The sequence below is a fragment of the Nanorana parkeri genome, unplaced genomic scaffold (assembly GCF_000935625.1).
Source record: "Nanorana parkeri isolate BGI_ZX_2015 unplaced genomic scaffold, ASM93562v1 scaffold590, whole genome shotgun sequence".
NCBI classification, from domain to species: Eukaryota; Metazoa; Chordata; class Amphibia; order Anura; family Dicroglossidae; genus Nanorana; species Nanorana parkeri.
This window is the reverse complement of record NW_017306858.1, coordinates 174,818-198,848: the sequence shown is the minus strand read 5'-3', so window position 1 is coordinate 198,848 and position 24,031 is coordinate 174,818. Positions and strand designations below refer to the sequence as shown.

General features: G+C 42.9%; 1 protein-coding gene across 1 annotated transcript in view; it reads right to left on the bottom strand.

Moving 5' to 3' along the window:
• The window catches only part of TBC1D12 (TBC1 domain family member 12), an 86,578-nt gene that overhangs the window by 55,595 nt on the left and 6,952 nt on the right, over positions 1-24,031 (bottom strand). Inside the window, exon 2 of the mRNA XM_018562671.1 lies at positions 23,607-24,029. Within this exon, the coding sequence (XP_018418173.1) occupies positions 23,607-24,029 (423 nt within the window). The remainder of the gene's footprint in view (positions 1-23,606; positions 24,030-24,031) is intronic.

The window sequence follows — 24,031 nt, the reverse complement described above, 5'->3', positions numbered from 1 at the left end:
ACAGCCGCTGATAGACAGGCCTGATCTCAGAAGCAAGTTGCTGGAAGACTGCTCAGGTAAGCCTGCACTTTCCCCCACATGGTGCTCTACAATGTATTGCTGGTATTTGTATTCTTCTATAGCTGATGGTACATTGTGCTGTATATTATACAGAGCAATGTACCATCAGCTATAGAGGAATACAAATCCCAGCAATACATTGTACACTGTATGTATAATAGTTACATAGTATTTGAGGTTGAATAAAGACATAAGTCCATCAAGTCCAACCTATTGTGTGTGTGTGTGTGTGTGTGTGTGTGTGTGTAGGTCCCTGAGTGTTCTCATTCTTAAGAGTACCTGTACCCTTGTACATTACGGTCTCTCAGGAAATCGTCCAAAAGCTTCTTGAATGATTCCAGACTATTTGCGGAAATCACTGCTTGAGGCAGCGAGTTCCAGACCCTAACTGCGCAAACTGATAAGAACCCCCTTTGCTGGGATTTGTTGTACTCCTATATAGATGGTGGTATTCTGCATTGCGCTGTATAGAGGACTACAAATCAAGGAATACCACCAGCAATGCAGAATACCACCAGCTATAGAGTACAACAAATCCCAGCAATAGTACATTATACAGTGGTGCAATGCCGAATACCACTAGCTATAGAGGACTACAAAACCCAGCAATAGTACATTATACAGCGCAATGCAGAATACCACCAGCTATAATGTACTATTGCTGGGATTTGTTGTATTCCTCTATAGCTGGTGGTATTCTGCATTGTGCTGTATAATGTACTATTGCTGGGTTTTGTAGTCCTCTATAGCCGGTGCCATTCTGCATTCATTGCTGTATAATTTTACACTTTTCATTTCACTATATTGTACACCACACTTTTTTTTTCTTTTTTACTTCCACCGCTCCAAGCTTGCTGCAATCTCAATACAAACTAAAAGTCCCATCACTGGAGCCATTTTTTAAAATGTATTTTTTATCCGATTAATCGAACTTAATAATCGGCTAACGAATCGATTTTGAAAATAATCGTTAGCTGCAGCTCTAGCAACAACGACTGATCAGTCTAAGAAGATGATCCCCAAATATACATGTTTTCTTTGGTAAACAGCAAAGTTTCTGATAAAAACATTTTTGGTGAAAATCATCCTGAATATACCCAGGCGGAGGGTATGGTCCTAATGTGGTTGGCCAGCGACTGCCCAGAGGACTCCGCCTGTAGCTCCGCCCACAACAATGATGCGCCGCTAAGCGCCGCCGACGTCCTCTAAAAAGCATTCGGCACCTCGTGAGGCAAGAGTGAGTAAGGGCCTGTTGCTGTTCGGCACATGTATAATAGCAAAGATTAAGAAGTCACGTCAGTAGTTGCAATGCTCACGATAAGGGGTCCTCAGACTCCTCACTGTCCCTATGTGTATGCAGTGCTGCACCATCCATGACCATGGGTATCAGTACCGTCAAGCACCCAGGGCACATGTCCACATCCCTGGGTGCTCAGGCTGCTTCCACCCACTGTTAATCTGTAGATGTTGGTACAGATGAGAGCTGGAGTGAGGGGGGGGGCAGAAGTGCTGAGATGTGGACAGGGATTAAGAGATGAGCTATGGCTGGGTGGTGAAGAGGTGATGTGTGAATTGTGGTGCACTGCAAAGGTAAGCTGTGGCGAGGGGGAGCAGAGTTTAGCTGTGGACAGGGGGTATAGTGGTAAGCTGTGAATGAGGGGGCAAAGGTGAGCTCTGAATGAGGGTTACAGAGTTTAGCTGTGGACATGGAGTTCAGAGGTGAGTTATGGGCAAGGTGTGCAGAGGTGAGCTTGGTAGAGGGGAGTGCAGAGGTGAGCTGTGAATGGGGGTGCAGGGTGAACTGCAGGCAAGGTGCAGAAGAGAGCTGTGGGTGGAGGTGAGCTGAGAATAGAGATGCAGAGATATGATGCTCGTGGGACTGTAATTAAAATTATTTTGTGGGTTCAATTGCCCCCTTAATGAACCATACCAGGCCACATGCCTTTGAACATTGGGATGGTACCTTTGCAAAGGGTGGAAGCCAAGTCCGTCCCCCCATGCAAGGCACCTTGTCTCCATGTTGATGGGTCTCATGCACACATCTGGTCCCCAGGCAGATGTGGGGGTTTCTTTTCAGGAGACTTATCAGAATCTGAAATCCCTCTTTATAGCAGTTTCCCACTTACCCTCTTTTGTTTTATTATTGCCTACCACAAGGTCACTAGAGAGACCGTGCACCAACTCCCCGCACAGGCCGGCAGAAGACCTGAAACCGACTCCCTGCAGACACAAGTGATTGGTAAGTTTCATTATGTTTGAATGAAGGGATGTACTATACTAGTTTTGCTAATTTTATGATGTACATTTTTTGAGTGCTCTGTGGCAATTTGTACCACCGATCAGGAGGTGACTTTACATTTATTTTATATAACAGGGTGGACAACTTCTCCTGATTGACCGTCGCAGAGTCGCATCCCTTCTGGAGCTCGCACCCCTCAAGCCATACCCTCCTGAGAGCAGGTAAACTTTTATTATGTACTGCGGCTGCCTACTCTATTTTTAGTGTATGGCACTATAAGAGATTATACATGCAGCAATGGAGAATGGCAAACAACTGTAGAGGACTACAAATCTCATCCATTGCTGAAATATCATGGATTGCTGAGATTTTGGGTCCTGTATAGCCGGTTGCTATTCTCCATTGCTGGTGGTGTTCTGCATTGTTGTATAGTGTATTGATAAGATCTGTAGCTCTCGATTGCTGGTGGTATTCTGCACTGCTGTAGAATGTATTGCTGACATTTGTAGTCCCTCTACAGCTTGGACTAAGTGGCTGAACTACCAGGGCCCTGGCACTCCACCATTGACTCCAAACTGACTACAAATCTCAGCTCGGACAGTCTCTGGCCCAAATGGCAAAAAAATATCTTTCTGCTCCATGCAGTAGTGTGGAGAGTGAAAGATTGTTCAGTGCAGCATCACACACGTTTTGAACGACATCAGAAACCGCCTGCTATGTGAACATGCAGAGATTCTCCTGTTTCTTAAAAAGAACCTGCCACTTACATTTGATAAATAAGCATAATTGATCGAATGTCTGTTAATGTAAAATTGGTGATGTTAATATGCTTATTTATTTTTTATTTAAAAAATGTTCTTTTACATTTGCTCTGGTTTTACAACTTTGTGAAAGCAAATAAAAATGTTATTGTTCTTAAACAGTCTTTTAAATTACATTTCTTCATAATAGTAAATAATTTGGCCTAAAATGATTAGTCTGTATGGTTTTTTTAAAAATGTCACCTGTCCCTTTAAGGAAAAGTATCGGTAATTGGTATCGGCAAGTACATGAGGGCCAGTACTTGTACTTGGTGTTAAAAAAGTGGCATCGGGACATCCCTAGTACTAATGCATGCATATCAGAAATTTAGCAACCAACGCGCAACATCTACTGAAACATATGAAGAGCAAGCTGTCATTAGTGGTGCTCAATGTGGGTTATTTTAGATACTGATATGAATGACTCTTTGTATCTTCCTCTGAAGAGATTGCGCATTGCACACTATAGGGCCACTTTGATCAGGAACTAATAATGAACTGACAGAGTTCATATCAGTATACCTGACAAACACCAGACCACAGCTCAAAATGTTCATGCAGTTGATGCATTCCCCATCAGGGCCATGTTTTCAAATGGGGCAGATGCTACCAGAGGAAAAAGAAAGAGCTACACAGATTCTGCGTTTCCTGATCCCATACACTTTAATGGAACTGCTCCAAAACCTGCGTTTATGCACATTTTTACACACGTTTTATGAGCATTTGCCTATTTACATCAGGTGTCAAGATCTGCTCACAAAAACGGGCAACATCTGTTTTCAGCAGATTGGTGCGATCTGAAACCATAGAACATATGGCCAATTTATAAATATGTATTATAAAAAGGTATCCAGCATACTGGAAACAAATAGTGAGGTAGAGCAGTAGACACGATTTACAACAATGGAAGTCGTTCCTAAGATTTATTATTTCCAGTAGTTATAAAGCATATACAGTGTACTGCAATTGTTCAATACATCCCCACAGAAGTGACAGCTTGGGTCCCCTAGTATAAATAAAAGTAATATATGTCTGTCCTACCCCAGAAGTGAAGGCTGTTACATTAGGTTCATTGAGGATTAGTCTCCACCAGTACAATATGTAAGAAGGCATACAAAATGTTTGACCCAATGTGGTGAGAGCAAGCAATTCACTTCATAGGAAGATGATCTTTACTCACAAACAAGCCAAAAAAGAAATGCAAGGGAAACCCTCAGGTGTCACAGTTGAATGTCCAGGGGTTAAGCAAGAAAAACTGGAAATTTCCACCGATGCAGAGAAGAGACGTGGAAATAGAGCACAACTTTCCCTGCTCTGGTAAACCTCACTGTTATTTTCCAGCATTAGTAACAGCAACAGATAGGACTGGTGATTTCTTTTCCAAAGGTTGTCATCTCAAAAGCTGTGCACCCATATTTCTTATGCAAGTTGTGCGATGACCATTACCAGGGCAACGTTATTAAACCACAAATATCAACTTTCTGAACAATTTTATTACATCTTTAACAATGAATTGCTGATTTTCATTTCCTTTGTGTGTTTGGGAACTGTAAAAAGCTACATGTGTGCATAGCAACTGCATACTGGACCTTGCAATGTTAAAGGGCGAAATAAAGCACAAGAGAAACTGGTTTAGTAATGGCAATCTACTGCTAGATAATTGCAAGCTTTTCGTTCTGCATTATTTTTTCCCTTTCTCCCCATTCTGCTCACAATGGCCATTTTTATTATGAGCATATGAATCCATCTCCCTTTACTTCCAGGAACATGTGAACGTGCACATCAGGGGGGGGGGTATGGGGTCGGTGACATCCTCCTCGGCTGCATGTCAAATGTGTTGCTTCTGTTCATTGGCCAAATACCTTAGCACAGGTCCTGGTATGCTTAATAGTGAGTAATCATCTCCCCATCTGCTTATAAACATCCATTATTCTGGGTCAGCCTATGTTCATCTGCAATCCTTGGAGAGTAAAAGAAGCGGACTTGAACTAGGTGTCCTTAAGGGCTTGTTCACACTTACAGACCGGATCAAAACTGCATCCAATGTATTCCAATGGTATTTTGGATTCTAGTTCGCACCGCAGCGTTCAGTTCCAGAGCATGTTTAAAAAAAATGCAGCAAGCACTATTTTACCTGCTCTGGAATGCATGCAAACGCACTGAAAGCCCATCTTAAACAAACAAAAAAAAGTTTGTTTTTTTTAAAACCAAAAACGTGGCAAAAACCGCAATATAACACACTGCACAGCGTGTGCAGAAACTCATGCAGATCTGGCCTGCATTTGGTGTGAACAAGCCCTTAATTACAGCTGCAACCTAATAAGGTTCAGTTTAGTTCACAGTGAATGCACAGTGCTAATGGAACCCTAGAAATGCCAACATACATCAGTCCTACCTACCTTGGCCTCTTGGATAGCAAGCAAGAACTCTCTCTATGAAGCGAATCAACTGCCCTGATACTTATTACAACAATTAAAAACAAAAATGTAAAAATGCTAAAAGCATATGAAGAGAAATAAATCAATAAAAAAAGTTTTTCCTTATATCAGTCTCTCAAAACCCAAAAGGTGGACAATTTACGTCAAGCTTGAAAACCTCAATTCTAATATCATTTCTCACATCATTATGAGGACCTTCTCCAAATACAGTCACATTTGAAAAGAGTCAACAGTTGTACTGAAGACAAAGTGTAGAAAGCTAGTTACCACTACTGTCATCAAGGTTCTTATCACACAGGCAAACTCTGCTGGAGAAAAAACAAAGCATACAACAGGGCAATGGATGACTGCGGCTGGCACAGTTTAAAGAACAAATAAATGACAGAATGTTACTCGCAGATAAAGTACACTTGTCACAGAAAGCCAGCAGGACGTTTTGACATCTATACACTGAAACACTGTTCAGTTGTATTGCTCTAGAATAGATCTCTAGGAAACAAGTTATGTCCAATTCACAAAAGTGAATAAAACAAATACAGGAAGATTAAACTAGGAACACAAGAGTATGTGCAGACTTGCACAGAAAAGGACATGTCTGCTTCAAAATGGGTTCTGAATTAGCACTTAAATGCTACACTGCACATCTGTAAAAAGAAAAATTGATAAGTTCACAACAATCATTTTCAGTTTAATAAGGTAAGCCTATAGTTAGACCTGACCATACAGAATACAATCTTGGCTTAGAATACAAATGGCCAGAGCGTCTGAAGCAATACCAACAATGCAGAAGACCCTCCAAAGCAAAGACCTACAGAAACATCTGCTGACCCAACTTAGACACCGGTTATAAACCAAAATTCCAGCCAAGAATAGCTGTCAGTTTGCAAAGTAAGCAGTTTGGGCTTATTCTGGTTAAATCCCATGACAGCAAATAATAAATCCCTGGTGATTTGTGCCAGCTTTGAGTCCATATTACTTCCAATAAGCCCTAAAGAATGTGGATGCCTCTGGGTCCCCGAAATGCATTGGCTGTTCTGTGTTGTCATTTGTAAACTAATAATGTAACAATTTTAGGACACTTGGACCACCTCATTTAGCACTTTTATTGGACTTTTTATTTTTCCAGTTTACAAAGACAGACTTCATAGATCAAGTGATCTGCATGTCTTTGGCCACCCTACTCCACTGCAGAGATGGTATGTCCCTCGGCATCCTCACTGTGCATAGTATGTGATGACTCAAGGATCCTTACATTGCTACAGCAGGGGGGGAGAGAAGCTCCAGCGAATGGTCTAGGAACAAGCTAGCTCAGAGGATCGGGCGAGTATAACTTTTTTTTTAGCACCCAACACTTGCAGTGCGGGGGTAGCCCCATTGCAAGGGTTAAGAAAACTTTTGCCCGGAGTTCTGCTTTAAACTGGAGCGCCAGGTAAACAGTCTAACCGTATTAAACAGAAATCTGCATGTGTTGGGTTACTCTTTGCACCGACTTACTACATAAGGCCCCATTCATATGGCATACATGTTTGCAAAAAGTGTGGGTCACCCCTATGATACAGGGGTGTGAAATTCCTATTGCCAGACACCCGGGACATGTGGTTCTGGGTGGGTACTTTTCTTTTAATATACATTTATCCCTGGTTCGGGACACTGGCAGGGCTATATGTAGAGTGGGAGACGTTTTGTACAGGTGATCTCGAGCGGCTGTACAGCCGCTCAAGATCACTTGTAAGCAGCCTGATTGTGACACCACCTCTCTCCCCGCCCACTGCATCTCTCCTCGGCTGTCATCTCTCACCACCTGCTGCCTCCCTCCGAGCTGTGGATTTTGGGGTCCCCGTCTCTTCTGCGGAACCCAGCGTCACAAGCAAATGACATCAGGATGAAGAGCTGGGAGCACAGCAGAGAAAGTCTGCAACCTGCTCTCCGTGAGTCCTGACACAACGCTGCACTTGCAGCCTTCGTGTCACAGGAGAATGAGCACAGTGCTGTGCTACTCCTGTATTGGAGGTGACAGGTTTCATAAAGAGAACTTGTTACCTCCAAATGCTATATCACAGGGGCTTGTTAACTTTATTGCTCTCACACCAGCGCTAAGTGAAAAAAAAATTTAAGTCAAAAATAAATAAATAAAAAAATTTTAAAAAATAAAACACAAATTAAAATGTAAAAAATGAAAAAGTAAAAAAAAAATGTAAAAAAAAAAAAAGGTGATAAAGTAAAAGATGAAATAAAAAATATAGTAAATAAGATAAATAAAAATGTTACAAAAAGAAAAAAAAAAATAAAGTAAATTTTTAAAAAAATTAAAACCAACCCCACTGCCCCACCATCTGCATACGAATAAACGCATGCATAGGGCATTGTGTGTGCACTCCGAGTGCTGCCCCCATTTCAATGTGTGACATATTGCGTCAGCTGGACAGCAGCGCTGTCTAACATGCACAATGTGCATTAAAGGGTAAGTAATTTAGGTTAATGGAATTACGGCTCAAATCTGGCCCCCTCCCCCCCTCGCTATACTTACCTTTCGGCGAACGGTCCTTCCCATCCACCAGTACGGGTGTACCATCTGTACCCCATACTGCCGTCCAGAGCAGCCCTATGTCATGTATTCTGAATTACACTCGCAATTTGCGATCTCTCGTTGGTCAGCCCAGTCACCTGATGGCACTGACCAACGAGAAGCACTTCTTAGCACTGCTAAATACAGTTTGGGTTTAAAAAAATTTTTTTATCAGGACAAGTAGATTGTCATGAGGGACAAGTAGATCGGGCCCCCACTTTAGTCCTTGGACAAATAGTTGTTTTTTTTTTAGATAACCACACCCCTGTGGTACCAATATTGTTAATGGCAGCACATACAGGGCCAGCAAGACACATGTTCTTATGCATGCAAAAACCACCATTGCCATGATTGTCGCATATAGGGCAGCCTCTAAAAAAAATGTCAAAATCGTTGTACCAGGTGTGAATGGGGCCTAATAAATCAAAATATGTTATTTTACCACCTCTTAGAAACATACTGGTGGGTGAGCAGTCCTGTTGGGGAAGCATTTTGTCAAATGCTGCTAAAGGTATAATAACACTAACCAGAACTGTGGAACATTCTACACCAAGTACACGTCCCTGGCCTGTATTCATGGAGAAGGTACTGAAATTACATAAACACAAACTGATCATGATATGGCAACAAAATATTGAAACAAAAAGTTACACATCACAAATGTATGTTCAGCTTGGATATTATATAAAATCACAACTGTTAGTAAACATTTCTCCCAAAACTAGACATTTAGAGGATGAAATTGTAAGTTTGGTACAATAAATTCAGAGTGAGCTGTCAGTAATCTTGGTGATAAATTATCCGCCAACTGCTATTGGTTGCCCATTACACTAGATATGCCTAATATTTCTATGCTAGGCACCAAATAAACAGATTTCCACTATTGGAGCCCAAAAATATACAATATATGTCACACCAAGAGAACCTACAGGAACAAAACATTATTTGTAGGACATTTGGTGACAACAAACTGTAAATGTAATCCACTGGTTCGGAGCCCCTGTTCTATGCCACCAAATGCTTTAAGACAAAAAGTTCCAAGCCTTCAGATTTCAGTATTGGTTGCAATGCATCTTACATTGAAAGAAAATTATTTCACTATCTGGCGAGTGCATACCAAACAAAAAAACATTTACATATTTTTTTTTTTTTGTTATAAATCGCAAACGTTTTTTTAATTTCTATTATTAGCGGAGCTTGGCCAAAACACAAAAAGGTGCGTGACTGTTTATCTATCTCAAAGTATCAAATTGTGCCATGACCCAAATAGCTAACCACTGTCGCTGTCACATCTTATTAGCAGAAGTATTGTTGAACTAAACCAATTCTTCGAGGGGTGTAAGGCTGGGTTCACACCTAGGCGTATCGAATATGCGCGTTTCTTGCCGCGTGTTTTTACCGCGTTACCGAGGGCTACCTGGCTGTAGGGCTTCCGCGTTTCCGAGGGCTACCTGGTTGTATCCCAATGGATACGCGCTGCAAATACGCCCCAAAGAAGCTCCTGTACTTCTTTGGGCATAGGGCGTTTTGCAGCACGTTCCTACGCGCTGTAAAACGCCCAGGTGTGAACCAGGCCTAAGGGGTAATTTGATCACCCTGTCCATATAGTAAACATGCTGCAAAGTTGAAGACTTTACAGTAAATGCAAATAATGTCAGAGGGGGGACTCTTTGCAAGTGTCAGGAACAAGGTTTAAAGAGTATGTAAACCCTAACAATAAACTTCTGATTTAATCCAATTTGGTCTGCTAAATATACCAGTTGTTTAGTTGTAGGTTCCATAATTGCAAAAAACACCTGTTGACTTTGTGAGAATCTTTTCAGCTGGTAACTTAAGGTGCCCATACACCTTACGATTATCGGACTAAACTTTTCGTCCGATGATCGAACCGTCGTACGATTTTCGTACGACGGCCCCATCCTGCCCCGATTATCGCAAGGTTCAATCAGCGGTAGTTAGAAAAAAACACCTGGACGACTTGCAGTAATTGACCGCAATTATTTTCGTTTGCGCATGCGCAGTGTTAATCGTACGACATTTGACGGACGGAAACGCCACCAACCATGCAAATATCGTACGATCAACCAAAGTTTTCAAACATGCTTGACCGTCAAAAGTCGTACGATTGTACAGTACTATCGGTCGGGCACTCTATTCACACGTTAAGATTGTCGTACGAAAAGTCTATCGCATACGATTATCGTACGATAATCGTAAGGTGTATGGGCACCTTTAGTGTGCACAAGGAGGGGTTTTGGAGATGAACAGGTCTGTATTCTTTATAATGCATAAAATATTAAGCAGGCAAAATGTCTGTGATCAAGTGTGCAATTTGCATTCGGAAGCAGTTGCTGTAAATTTTCAATAGGAGGTCCAAATAGTTGTCACTGCATTGGGAATGCCCAAACCAACAATATGGTACATTCGTAAAAAGAAAATCACCAAAAAACCATGGCCCCGGGCAATCTTAGCACTCTCTCCATGGTGAAGAAAACCAATTTCACAACTTCTAGTCTCAACCAACCAGCTTCTCTCTTCAGTTTGTTCAGTTAAGATTTGAAAATGAAACAAAGAAGCTGATTGGTTGCCATGCACAGCTGCTCCAGATTTGATAAATCCCCCTCAGAGGGTTTGCCACAAGGTACAAAGCACCGATGAGCCGCAAGAATAGGCCGGATTAGACCTTTTAAAAGCCAGTTCTGGAACAATACTCTTAGCACAAATGAAACAAAGATCAACATGTAACATAATGAAGGGAAGAAAAAGAACAACCCATGGTTTGACCCCACCCATATCATCTATGAAACATGGTGTAATGGCAATGGCATGTACCGTTGAAACTGGAATTGGGTCACAGGTGTTTATTGGGGATTACTGCTAACAGAAGTGGCGGATGAATTCTGAAGCGTATAGGGCTATGCTATCTGTCCAGATTCAGCAAAACATATAGGACAATGCTTTACAGTACAGATGGTCAATGAACCAAGCAACTCAAGGGCCTTTGAGGGCAAAGAACATAGAAGGGAACTTATCAAAACTGGAGCAGAGAAAATCTGGCACAGAAGTGCATGGCAACCAATCAGCTTCCATCTTTCATTTTCAAATCTTAACAGAACAAACTGGAGAAGCTGATTGGTTGCTTATGGCAACTGCTCCAGATTTTGATAAATCTCCATTATCTTTAACCTCTTGCCGTCCGCCCGTAGTAAAAAAACGGACGGACGGCACTGCAGCATCTGCGGGTTGCCGTCTCCAGACGGCAATTTTTTTCTGCTCGCGCGCGCCCCCTAGCGGGCACGCACGGGCAGAAAAGACCCGCTAAATGCACACACCCGTTACCGGGTGTTTCACATATAGGCGATCGGCGGGTCACATATAGGCGATCCGGGCTGTGAATGCAGAAGTGATGTGTGTTACATCACTTCCGCATTCACCTGTCAGTCATCTGGAGAGAGAAGAAGCTGATAAAGCAGATCTCTGCTTTATCAGCTTCTTTTGGGGTCCATAGGTGATATTAGGGGTCCTAGAGACCCCTAATATCTCCATAAAGAGGACCTGTCAGTGTGCCTTTGCTATTATATAGGGGGTTGTTATCCCCCTATATAATAGCAATAACAATAAGTGCAAAAAAAAAATATAAATAAAAAAAAAGAAAAGTAACACATAAAAAAATAAAATAAAATAAAAGCCACATATAAAAAAAGGGGAAAAAACCCCCCCAAAATGTTTAACTCCCCCACCCCCACGTTTACGCGCCTATAAACGTAAATACGCGTCCGGTGCCCCAGCGCGCAAAAATTACAATTGCGCTACACATGTTACATATCGCCGCGAACGTCGCAGTGAGAGCAATCATTTTAGGGCCATCAATCACTGATAACACTAAACTGATGAGCGGTAACAGCTTTTAAAGCGTCGCCTAGGGCCAATTTTGGGTATTATCGTTTTTTGAGGTTTCGCGCGCGCACGCAATTTTAAGGCTTGACATGTTTAGTGTCTTTTTACCCGACGTGACCCCATCTTTTATATTTTACCAAAAAATTGGGTAATAATAAATGTTTTATCATTTAATATAGGGGAAACTGTTTTTTTTTTTTAAATTTCGGTAATTTTTCCTTAATATAGTAAAAAAATAAAACCCCCAGTGGTGAATAAATACCACCAAAAGAAAGCTCTATCTGTCCCCAAAAAAGGGTATAAAATTCATTTCAGTACAGCGCTGCATGACGGAATAAATGTCAGTTAAAGTACCGCAGCGCTGAATACTGAAAAATGGCCTGGATGGGAAGGGGGTTTAACACCGCGGATGTCAACTGGTTAATTATCTGGCAAAGTAAATCACCTGGCCTCAACCCAACTGAAAATGCTTTTCTCTTGACAAAGACAAAACTGACCGCAACCCATATGAGCATGCCTTCTCTTGCTGAATTAAAAGTGATGTTCATGGGTTCCAGACTTCAGGCCGTCATTGTCTGCAAATACACTTTATGGGCTATGGTAGTGTCTGTGCATGTATGGTGGGCTAATGTGTGGATGGGAGCTTTTGAGGTTGGCAGGTGGATACCAGTATGAGACCAGACAAAACATGTATGTCCCATCTAGCGGTTACAGATGATGATTCAAATTATTTTTTAAAGATTGGACCGTCATTTTTAGTTTTTAAAAAGTAATTAAAAGAAAAAAAAAAAGCACACATATGGCAGAAATGGTGGGGATGAACATACAATAAAATGTCAAAACTATAATAATTTCACTGAAAAATACAAGTGAGTGGCCAGCCCATCTGCTGTGAAAACAATCAAGCTACATTCCATTGAATCGAATAATGATTCATTGCTTGCAGTTGTACTCTTTATATTTTTACATTGCATTAAATTCAAATGTCTTTACTGAAATTTTAGAGTCATCCTTCGCATTCTTCTCATATGATGCTACAGCGGTTGAAAGCAGCCACTTGTGTAACTTGAAGCCATCAAATAAAAAGCAAGCACTGGAAAGGAACTGAAAGAAATGAGCCCTTGAGGACTATGCAGGGTCAGACAGAAGATTTCCAACCCCAGGAATGAAGAAAAAGATTTATGGGACGTGCCAGAGTAAAAAACTGAGACTGTTCTACACAGGACACTTCAAACAAAATCCAACAAGCAGATCTTGCACCGTGTAACTGCAAATTGTATGCAGGAACCTTTATCTGAATGCCTGACTTAGGCACCCAATGGAAATAAGATGATCAGTTGATCAAATGCAGATAGACTGGGCGCCATTCTTCATGCCAGTGAAGCATGAAACATCACCTGCCCTTGGGGGGAAAAGGTAATTGGCAATGTTATGATATTTACCCTAAGATAACCTGGTTACAGACCTGTGGATATGGAATGACCACATATGCACCTATTAAGATGTATGGTTTAGGGCTGCAACAACTAAGTCGATTATAAATCGATGGGAAAAGTTGTCAACGTTTTCAATCATCGATTAATCTGCTTTCGATTAGTTGGCCCTGTTTGCGCTGTGTAATATATTATTGCTGGGGTTTGTTGTACTCCTCCATAGCTGGTGGTATTCTGCATTGCCCTGTATAGAGGACTACAAATCCCAGCAATAATACATTATACAGCGCAATGCAGAACACCACCAGCTATAGAGGACAACAAAACCCAGCAATAGTACATTATTACCAGTTATAATGTACTGGGATTTGTAGTTTTTTATAGCTAGTGCCATTTTGCATTGATTGCTGTATAATTTTACACGTTGCATTTCACCACTTTTTTTTACTTCCACCGCTCCAAGTTTGCTCCTGTGATGGACTACAATCTCAGTACAAACTAGTAGTCCATCACTGGAGCCATTTGTTTTATCTGATTAACCGATCTCAGTAATTGGCTACCCAATCGAGTTTGAAAATAATCGTTAGCTGCAGCTCTAGTATGCTTCACCCTTTATACAGCTTCCTTATACTAAATATGCCCAAAAACCAATTCCTCTATACATCTCTCACATCAGATTCAGTCTGCTACCATGTATCCAAAAAGGGGATTAATACTCATTTTCGGACAGTGAGCAGAGCCATGTAAAATGATACCTTCATATCCTTTATGTTAACTGTCCATTCAGAACCACTGATGCATAGTACAAATAAAGCCCAATATTCTAGAGCCAATTATGGCAAACTGCATACTAACTTGTTGCCCATCTTCAAAGCAGTGCATGACAACAATGAGAATCCATAAATATGGAGCACTGGGAAATGTTTCTTCACCAGGAAGCATGCAGAGTTCTACCTTTAGGCAGTCAAGTATATAAAGCTGCTGCTGGAATTTGTACACACCAGGTGAAGGGGGAAAAAAAAACCAAAAAAAACCCACCACACAAGTCAAGACGATTAAACAAATAACCCCTGCAGTGGGGCTTCCCCTGCACTGCAAGGGGTAACTGCTCATTTTGGACTAGGTGCTAAAATAAAGAAAAAATACACTTACCTGATCCTCGGTCCCACTTGGCTGCTAGACCAGTCCCCGCATACTCTTCTTCTCCAGGCTCTGACAGTCTAAGGAGCCATGATGTAATTATGTGTAATGTAACTGCATTAGACGCAAGGACTCCAAGGAACAGTCCACCACCAGAGTGGTGACCGCCAAAGGCCGAGGATCAGGTGGGTACTTCTTTAATTCAGCCTGAGAGCAAAACAATTAGTTAACCCTTGCAGTGCTGGGGTAGCCCCACTGCAAGGGATAATGTTTTCAATTGCTGCAGAGTTCTTATTTAAAGAATAAGTGCAATTTAAAACAAAAATGCATTTATCTTCTCCCCCCCCCCTCCCCTAACCCTACATCTGCAGAGGCGGAGGGGGGATCAGAAAAGGTAAGGAGGTTAAAAAAAAAAAAAAGGAAGAAGGGCAAGTAGACCTTGTTTTTTATTTTAAAAGTACACTTACCCTTTAAAGGGCCAGTTCACACCACAAATACTGTTCCAGAGCATTCGGCCGGCTCCCTGCGTTCAGGGGCGGGAGGGGGGCATGGCATTGAATGGCACCGCAGCCACGCCCCCCTGAAGTGCGATTGTCGGTACCCAAACACGTGGCACATAAGTGCCTGCGTTCCGGTCGAGTGCGATCTGCAAAAATGTCGCCTGTACTATTTTGGCAGATCGCACTGGACCGGAAAGAAGGCACTAATGTGCCACACATTTGAGTGCGGACGATCGCACTGCGGGTGGGGGAGGCGTTGCTGCGGTGCCATTGAGTTCAATGCACCGCCATGCCCCCCTCCCACCCCTGAATGCAGGGAGCCGGCCGGCTTGTGTTCCAGAGGCCGAACACTCTGGAACGCAGACTTTGTGGTGTGAACCGGCCCTAAAGAGTGTATCAGCTTTGAGAATGAGCTATGCAAAAGACCCCCTTCTGCAGCAAAACAGAGAAACAACCATGGACTCTGCACACCCAAAGAATCAGAGATAATGAAGCCTGGAAGGCAATTTGTATTATGGCTCATAAGTTCAGATACGATATTATACTAACAGAAAATGAAGGGGGAATACAAACCAGGCTGGTTTCAAAGGATCTCCTCCTTTATGGTTGTAAACTTTTGGTGCAGTTAAATGCATGTGAAAAAGAGCGCATTTTAAAAAGAAATGCCAGTTACCACATATGGTATGGTGAAGTCAAGGAATGCTCCAAATGAAATGGCTACACCTTTTCTTGAAGATAATATATCTAGTTCACACACCATGTAGACAATGTAGCAGTTTGATTCTATGCACCACAAGGCAGTTTCTTCCTCTCACAGCTGGTGCTGTTTTCACTTCCATGCTGAGTTTTTCCAGACGGTGCTGCACTGAACCATGCACGTACAATGTATTAAACATTTTGTGTGTCACAGTCTGCTTCTGGTCGTGTAACATAAACTAAGTGTGATAAACATTCACTCTACTAGTAACAGGGACATCATGGGAAGCTAAAAATGCAATTTACAGAACATTTTCCTGCGTTTGGTTGATATATTTTATACTTGGGCTCCCCCCCCCTCACCAAAATTGCATTACATGAAAAGAGAGACAGTACAGCCTGGCCATCAGTAAAGGAAAATTTGCATTTACTCCCACTGGTTTACAAAAATTAAAATGGTTGAATATTTCACAAATATATATTCAGTCTTATTAGTGTTTTAAGATAGACATGTAAAACAGGTTAACAAAATGTAAATCATTTACAGGTCTCAAACATTGGGGACCGCCATATTTTCTGCTCATGTATATCTTGCTTATACACTGGATTAAAAAAAAGGTCGAGACAAAATTTGTCTGAAAGCAATGGACTTTTCTGATTACAAAAAATGCTCACAATGCTAATGGTAGCAGCACAATGTGGTGCCAACAACCATTCAAATCATCTGAAAAAGCGAATTTTATCAATAGTTAAATTTTAAATCTATTATCAAATATATCGGCAACTCTTAGGCTGGGTTCACATCTAGACAGCACCGTTTTTGTGCGTTTATACACACATTGAAGGAGAACTATGGGGTCAGGGCTTTTCCCCATAGTTCTCAGGGTAACAGGAGGACACAAACTGGCGTCCTCCCGTCACCCTAAGCTCAGAATACCGTGAACTACAGCTCGCGGTATACTGAGACGCCGCAGACGGGACGGATCCCGACAATTCTGTCTGGATCCACCCAGCTACGTGAGTGACAGCTGGCTCTGCCTATCTAGAGGCAGAGCCAGCTGTACCCGCCCCCTCCCCCGTCCATTCCGCCAGTCAGCGCTGGAGGATCGGACAGGGGAGGGGGGGATCCCTGCACGGAGCCGAGTGACAGTCATGGCTCTCTGCAGGGATAGATTGATCGAGAAGTATGTGTTCACTCTCTTCCCGATCTACTGAGCCGACCTGCGACAGTTTCATTGTCACAGGTCGGCTCAGATTATGAGGCTGAGTGAAAATCACTCGCCTCATAATTCTTCTTTAACAGCATGCAGTTATTTGCACGTTTTTGCACGTTTGTTGTGCATATTTGTATGTGCAATTTAACACTCGTACATGAAGACGCGCGCTCTGATAGGCAGCTCATAAACCATTGCGGGCAATGGAAGAACCCGCGTATAATCGCGCAAAAACGCTCAAGTAAATGTGCAACATGCTTCTGTCGCGCATTTTTGGGCATTTCCAATGAAGTCTATGGGGCAAAGAAGCACTTTTAACTGCCCAAAGAAGCTCCTGTACCTTTTCAGGAGTTTTTCTGCTGGCATCTTTCTGCTCAGGTATGTACCAGGGCCATTGAAAATCATGTGATTTCTTGCATTGGGCAGTTAAAAGCGCTTTCTGAACTGCTCAAAAACTACTAGGTGTTATCAGTCTGGTGCTTCATCAAGCTCAAAAACAAAATCTGTATCCCTGTGCAGTTGCTCAAGCCCCCTGGATATACGAGAACCAAAAGGTGCTGTTGTGAATGCCACAGTAACACAGTACAAGCCTTCTACTTAACAGATGTTGATGACCACAATCATCTGGACACCAGATTGCAGTCTAGCTCTATGCTTTAAATAAAATGCCTATAATCAAACATTGGAAGACATTTTTTGGTAATTTTCTCATGCTTTCAATTCATGGTTTTTATATATTTTTCTAAACAAAAGGAGCCAAGCTTTTTAGCACCACCAGCAAGGCTGCCCACTGCGCATGACCCAAGAGTTGCAGCGATATCTTACAGAAGGAACTGGCAGTACATCAACATAATGGCCAATCTTATGGAACTTCTTACAATAAGAAGCCAATACGTTTTAGTAACTACACAAACATTGCAACAACTTCTGCGATAACGTCCTGGTGTTGACCTTGAGGGGATACCATGTATTCAGTATCATTAAGAAGACACACAGCATAAAAACAAATGACTTTTTATGGTGTGAGCAACACATACAATACATCTTTGTTTGATTTGTCAGCCCTAAATAAAAAATGTAACGAAGAAAATAGTGGCTCATGATGTCTCACTTTTTTTGTGTTAGGGATGCAAAAGAAATTAAATCTTTCACATGCATGTTAAAAAAAGTCACCCAAGTTGAAAGAGTCACAGTACTTGCAGGTATATCACAGATTTTGACTAGGTCAGAAAGACACTGCATCTGACAGTTTACGAATACATGTTTGTTCTTGGGTTTATATCAAAAAACACTACTAAATATTCTTTCAATAGTGTTTAACTAGCATGCGCCCTGGTACTGTTACAATGCATTTTTGGAGTCACTGATGCATCCTGTGTGACAGGGACAGGATCATTCTAATTCTAGCATTAGTGTAGATTTTATATCTCAAGAGTACCAGCAGCAACTAACGCTCTTCGAAGACAGATGGATCACCCTGGTAAACCTGATGAGCACCATGCCTAATCACAATTGTTACCACTGCCTCCACTAAAAGCATGCATAGTCAGTAGTGCCACCAGTGTTCTGTAGTGATAGTGCTGTGGTAAGGCAATAATGCTACAATATAATGTAGTTGGCAAGTCCAAGTTCGGTTATATTTTCTGATTTTGTTACAGAGCACAATCCCAGCAAAGCATGGAACTCCAATTAGAAAATAGCAGCTAGTTCAGGTGTTTGTCAGCTCTGGTGTTTCACTATTAGTGAGGCCAAACATCTTAGAGATAGGCCAGTAGTGAGGTGGCAGGCCAAAGTGAAGAACCATGGAGCTGATCACTGTTTCTTCTTATGAGAACCACACTTTTCTGGGGGCCCAGGGTTCTCTGCAACCGTTCAGAAAACACAGACAAGTACCTGAAGGTGTCATCTACGCCACATACTGTATGTCGAAAACAAGGCTCGTAGCCAGAAATGGCCTGCCACAACATTTTGTTTAGGCCCGCCAGTCCCAAGCTGTGTACCTACAAGCAGGGTTCTTTTTTTTTTCTTCTCTTTATTACTAGCTAGCCGCTTGGAGTGGCAATTCAGTTGGCCGTCCTGAGGACACCGCACCTTAATGTTTGTCCTCGGCAGCATGCGCTCCTGGGCCACTCATTCTGGATTTCTCATCACCAGCACGTTCCTCTGGTCTCAGCAGCTACTGGTAAGTCCCGCTGTGTGTATCCAGAACTGACTGTGTGTGAGGGCACTAAAAGCTTTGTACCGGTGCAAGCCGCAGGGTTAATTTTTCTTCTTCATTATGTATGACCCCTAATTTTATTAACAACCCTCAGCATGGCCTTTAGTAAGTTTGGATTTGACACCCCTGATCTACACTATAGAAGGGTCCATAATCAAAGGTTTAATATGACCGGAGACTTTTTAGGTCGCATTTAAATGTTGCTAAATTTTGAAAACCTATTGCTGAGCTTCACACATACAAAATATGAGCAAGGAAACTAGTGTTCTAGACAGATAGATACCACGAATATTTGTATTTAGAACTTCAGCATTCTTAGCAAAAAGGTAACCATTAGGGATGCACAGATACCAGTTTTTCAGTATCAAGTACTGATATTTATCTTTTGGTACTCACCAATACCGGTACTTCCGTTAGCATGGAGCCGGCTTTCCAGCCAATCAGGAAGCCAGGGGGCGGGTCAATACCCGCCCCCTGGCTTCCTGATTGGCTGGGAAGCTGGCTCCATTCAGATTGACTGTGAAGCCAGGTTCCCAGCCAATTAGCATGGATCCAGCTGTTTGGCCAGGAACCCATGTCCATGTTGCCTCAGGGCACTGCAGGTCAGAGAAAATCTCCCTCTGATCTGAAGTTTCAGTAATGGGGGTAATTATCGGAACCATTACTACTATCGGTTTCGGTGCATCCCTAGTAAACATACATTTATGTGTCTTGAATGAAAGATGTCAAATTAAAAAATTAAAAGATGTGACCTGAAAACAAAAAACAAAAATCTAATTGCGACAAACTGAGCATTAGCAGAAAAATACCTATTTACTAGTACAAACAAAATAATCTCCAGGTCCCATAGAGTGAGCCCCTCAAGAGAAAAGTAAAAAACAAGATTTCTGGGGACGTTCTGCACAGTAAGTAGGAGAGAAGTTTGAATTCTTGCAAAGTAATAGGTGACTGTAGACTGAAACGGAAAAACAAGCTAATAACACTAAACAGACCCTGTGACCAACTTCAAAATTAGGGATGCACCGATACCAAGTAGCGTACTCGGTGCAAGTACTGATCCCTTTCAAGCTCCAAGACTACACTAGAGAAAAATTCAAAAGTTAGGAGGCGGCTGTCATTTGTAAGAAGTACACTGAGCTCCAGGGATTTGTACATCTCTGTTTTAATGTATGATTGTGTTTTAATAAATATAAAGGAATGCACCCATACCAGTTTTGCAAGTACGAGTACTGATACTTGCCCAAGTACTTACGAGTACGAGTACTGATACTTGCCCAAGATATTTGCCTATACGAGTACTGATAGATTTGTTTAGTGTCACGTGACAGTTTTTCTAAAACAATACAGAATAATGATTTCAGGACAGTGGTGGAGCACCAGAGCCAGGTCCCAGCTGCAACCTCTCCAACCCTGGAAGTTCTCGTGAAAATGCCAAGTATTGGCATTGGTACTCGAAAAGTATCGGTGCATCCCTATTACAAATAATTTCCAGACAAAAAGCACAGAAATGTCAAAGTGTATTAAATGCTCACTTGCAGCATTTTCACTTTACATAAGCAACCTTTTATTCACTCGCAATGCGGCTTTGAATTATCTAAAAAAATAAAAATAAATGTAACTTCTTCAGGAAGAGTCAATTTCCTAGCACAGTCTACGTTGACCCTCCCTCCTTGCACATCATAGCCCTTTACTCTTCCGAGACTGTCTAAATACTGCCTGTGCTGGCCCAGCTCATCTGCCCCTCAAATCACCTTCTTAAATAACATTTTTTGTAGCTGCCGAGGATAGAGCGAAGGGGAATTCTATAGTGTGTCACTTGAGTGACAGCTCCGAGTCTGCCAGGGCTACAGAAATTACAATAATGGTGGCACACAGAGGCAGGGAGGCTTTTATAGGTGAGGTACAGACATTAAATGCACAAAGAATCTGATAGGGAGCTCAAATCCTCATTTGTATACTAAAACACAATAAAATAACATATTGCTGTAAAAGATAATTAGGAGTGTGGCACACCTACAAAGAAATCGGTCATGCTGGAAATATGGGAGCTTTCTTTAAAGCCTAGCTCAAGGCAGGATTATCTTAACAAATGATTATTATTTAGGGATTTATATAGCGCCAACAGTGTGTGCAGCACTTTACAATATAAGGAAGACATTACAAGACAAGATGGTAAGAAAGTTTATATGACAGAGGAAGTCCAGCTCCTTTTGTACTTCCCAGCGACAAGCTCTATACCTCAGCTCTACAGTCGCATCTCCACGCCCTGTCCTCCTCACCATTCATAAGACACGTGGCCTTCTGTTTTGTGAATGGCCAGAAGGAGGAGGGAGCAAGATGGGATTGTAGCCCTGGGGCATATGAGCCCTACAGCCAGAGCGGTCATGAGGTACAGCAGGACTTCCTGTCATGATAACTAAAGGAAGTGCAGGACTTAGAAGTATACGTGCATGACAGCGAGGTCCTCCCAAAGAAAGGAAGTGCTTTCCTGTTTGCCTGTGAAAGTAATCCTGCGCGAAGTTAGGCCTCATTCACAACGGCAGCCTCAAACCTGCATTTGTGTGTGTTAAGAGCACTCTTCTAAATGAATATAAAATCACCTAATTGATTGTCAGTGGTATCATTCACCGTTTGTATTTACCTGCCTTCAGTTTAGATGTGTCAATAGAAGGGATGCACCAATAAATCGGCCGATAATGGCACTTTTGGCAAAATGCCGAAAGTGCCATTTTCTGTCCGAAATAGCGGAGCATCCCTGCTTTCTCTCCTCCCCACTGGGCGCTGCTCTGTGACCCAGCGGAGAGAAGGGAAACTGTCAGAGGCAGCCGAGCAGTGCCGGGGAAGACAGCCAGCGCTGTCACAGCAGGCTGCACTCTAGTCCACCACCACTCACTCATCCTCCTGTGACTTCTGTCAGGAAGGAGAGCGGTACAAGCAATCAGAGATCGCTGAGTGTTTGTAAATAATTGGAGGACATGGTATGTTTACTATATCCACAATTATGAATGAATGGGAAGTGATATACATGACTTCCAGTTCATTCATGATTGTGGATATAGTAAACATACTCTGTCCTCATGTTATGAATGATCAGGAACACTCAGCATAGAGGATTCCTGTCCATTTAGAACAGAGGCTGCAGAAAAAGAGAATGAGGACTCTGTGTTCTCAATCTCTTTTTCTATTTCAAAAGGGAAATATCAAGGGTCTGTTTAGACTCCTAATATTTCCCCGAAGGCCCTAAAAGTAAAAAAGAAAAATAATAAAAATAATGAAAAAGTTTACAAAAAAAGTTTTTAAAAATGTGAAAAATTTAGAATAATAAAACATTTTTGGTTACGACCTGACATTTCTTTCATTTCAGAAATGTTCATTTCGGTGCACCTCTAGTCAATAGAATAGAACTCTGGGCATCAAGGGTCCGATCACAACAGGGGTGGGCAAATCCAACCCTCCAGCTGTTGTGGAACTACAAGACCCGTGTAGGCATTGCAAGACTTAGTTACAGGTATGGCTCCCAGGAGGCATGGTGGGATTTGTAGTTAAAGCACAGCTGGAAGGCCAGAGTTGCTCACCCGTGGATTAAAAGCTCTAAAACACAATCTCGAACAGGAACATCTAAACACAAAAAAAAGTGATCAGGGGAGCATCAAAATTTATTTATACACTTCCCCGATACCTTCTACCACATTAAGGGTCAGTTCACAGCAATTGCAGTGCGTTCCAGAGCAGTATCTGTCAGAACGCACCGCAATCGCACACTAAACTCCCCCCTTCGTTCTGGGGCATGTGGGGGCGTGGCAGTGCATTGAAGTCAATGGGACTGCAGCCACACAACCCGCCCACAGTGTGATCATACGCGCGGCAAAACATTGCCTGCATTCCGGTCCAGTGCAAACGCAAAGAAATAGAGCATGCATGTTTTGCCACGTGGTCGATCGCACTTCAGGTGGAGGGCGTGTCTGCAGTGCCATTGACTTCAATGCACCGCCACATCCCCTCCTACCCCAGAACGAACAGGGGAGTTTAGTGTGCGATTACTACCGCTCCTGAACGCACCGCAATTGGTGTTGACTGGCCCCAAGAAAAGCTACATGTAGGAGTGCCAGTGTGAATGAGGCCTTAGGCTGTAAAATGTGTGCCATCTCCAACCTGGACTCAGACATCATGACAGGTCGGTGACAGACAGACATAGGACAAGCCCCAGAGCTGCCATGACCACATTACAGCTATCCCACTGTGGAAGGGTGGGCCACCTGGCCAATCAATCAATTTGCTCATCTGCCCTTGATCCATTGAAGGGATGGTCAGATGGAGGACACACATGGGGCCCTGGCTGTCACTCTGGTACTGAGCACACCCTGTCGCCATGGAGATGTCGCTGGAAGGGTGGAGTGCAGCTCACCTGGTGAAAAAGTCAGCGATCCCCATCCTCCAGGGCCGCTCCCCGTCTTGCTCCTGGGGCCCGGGGCCCCCCTCTGGCAGACTAAGCCCGTCATCCAGGTGGTCAGGGGCGCTCTGCCGCCGGCTCACCTCGAACGTGTTGCGGGAGCTCCGGGTGACATCAAGGAAGCGAAAGCGGTCAGCCTCGGCGGAGACGAAGTAGCCAGCAACCGTATGCGCGCTCAGCGGGGAAGAGTCGGAGCTGGACGAGCTGCCCGGAGCAGGGGGGGCGCTGGCCGGGGAAGAGCTTTCCGGTTGTTGGCTGTCAGAGGAGCAGCACTGGCGATGACAGGCGCACGGCGACCTCTCGCTCACCCCTCCATTGGGCAGCCGGTGCTCCGGGCCCCCGGGGGGTAAGTAGCCGCCCACGTCGCCGTTGGTTAGCCT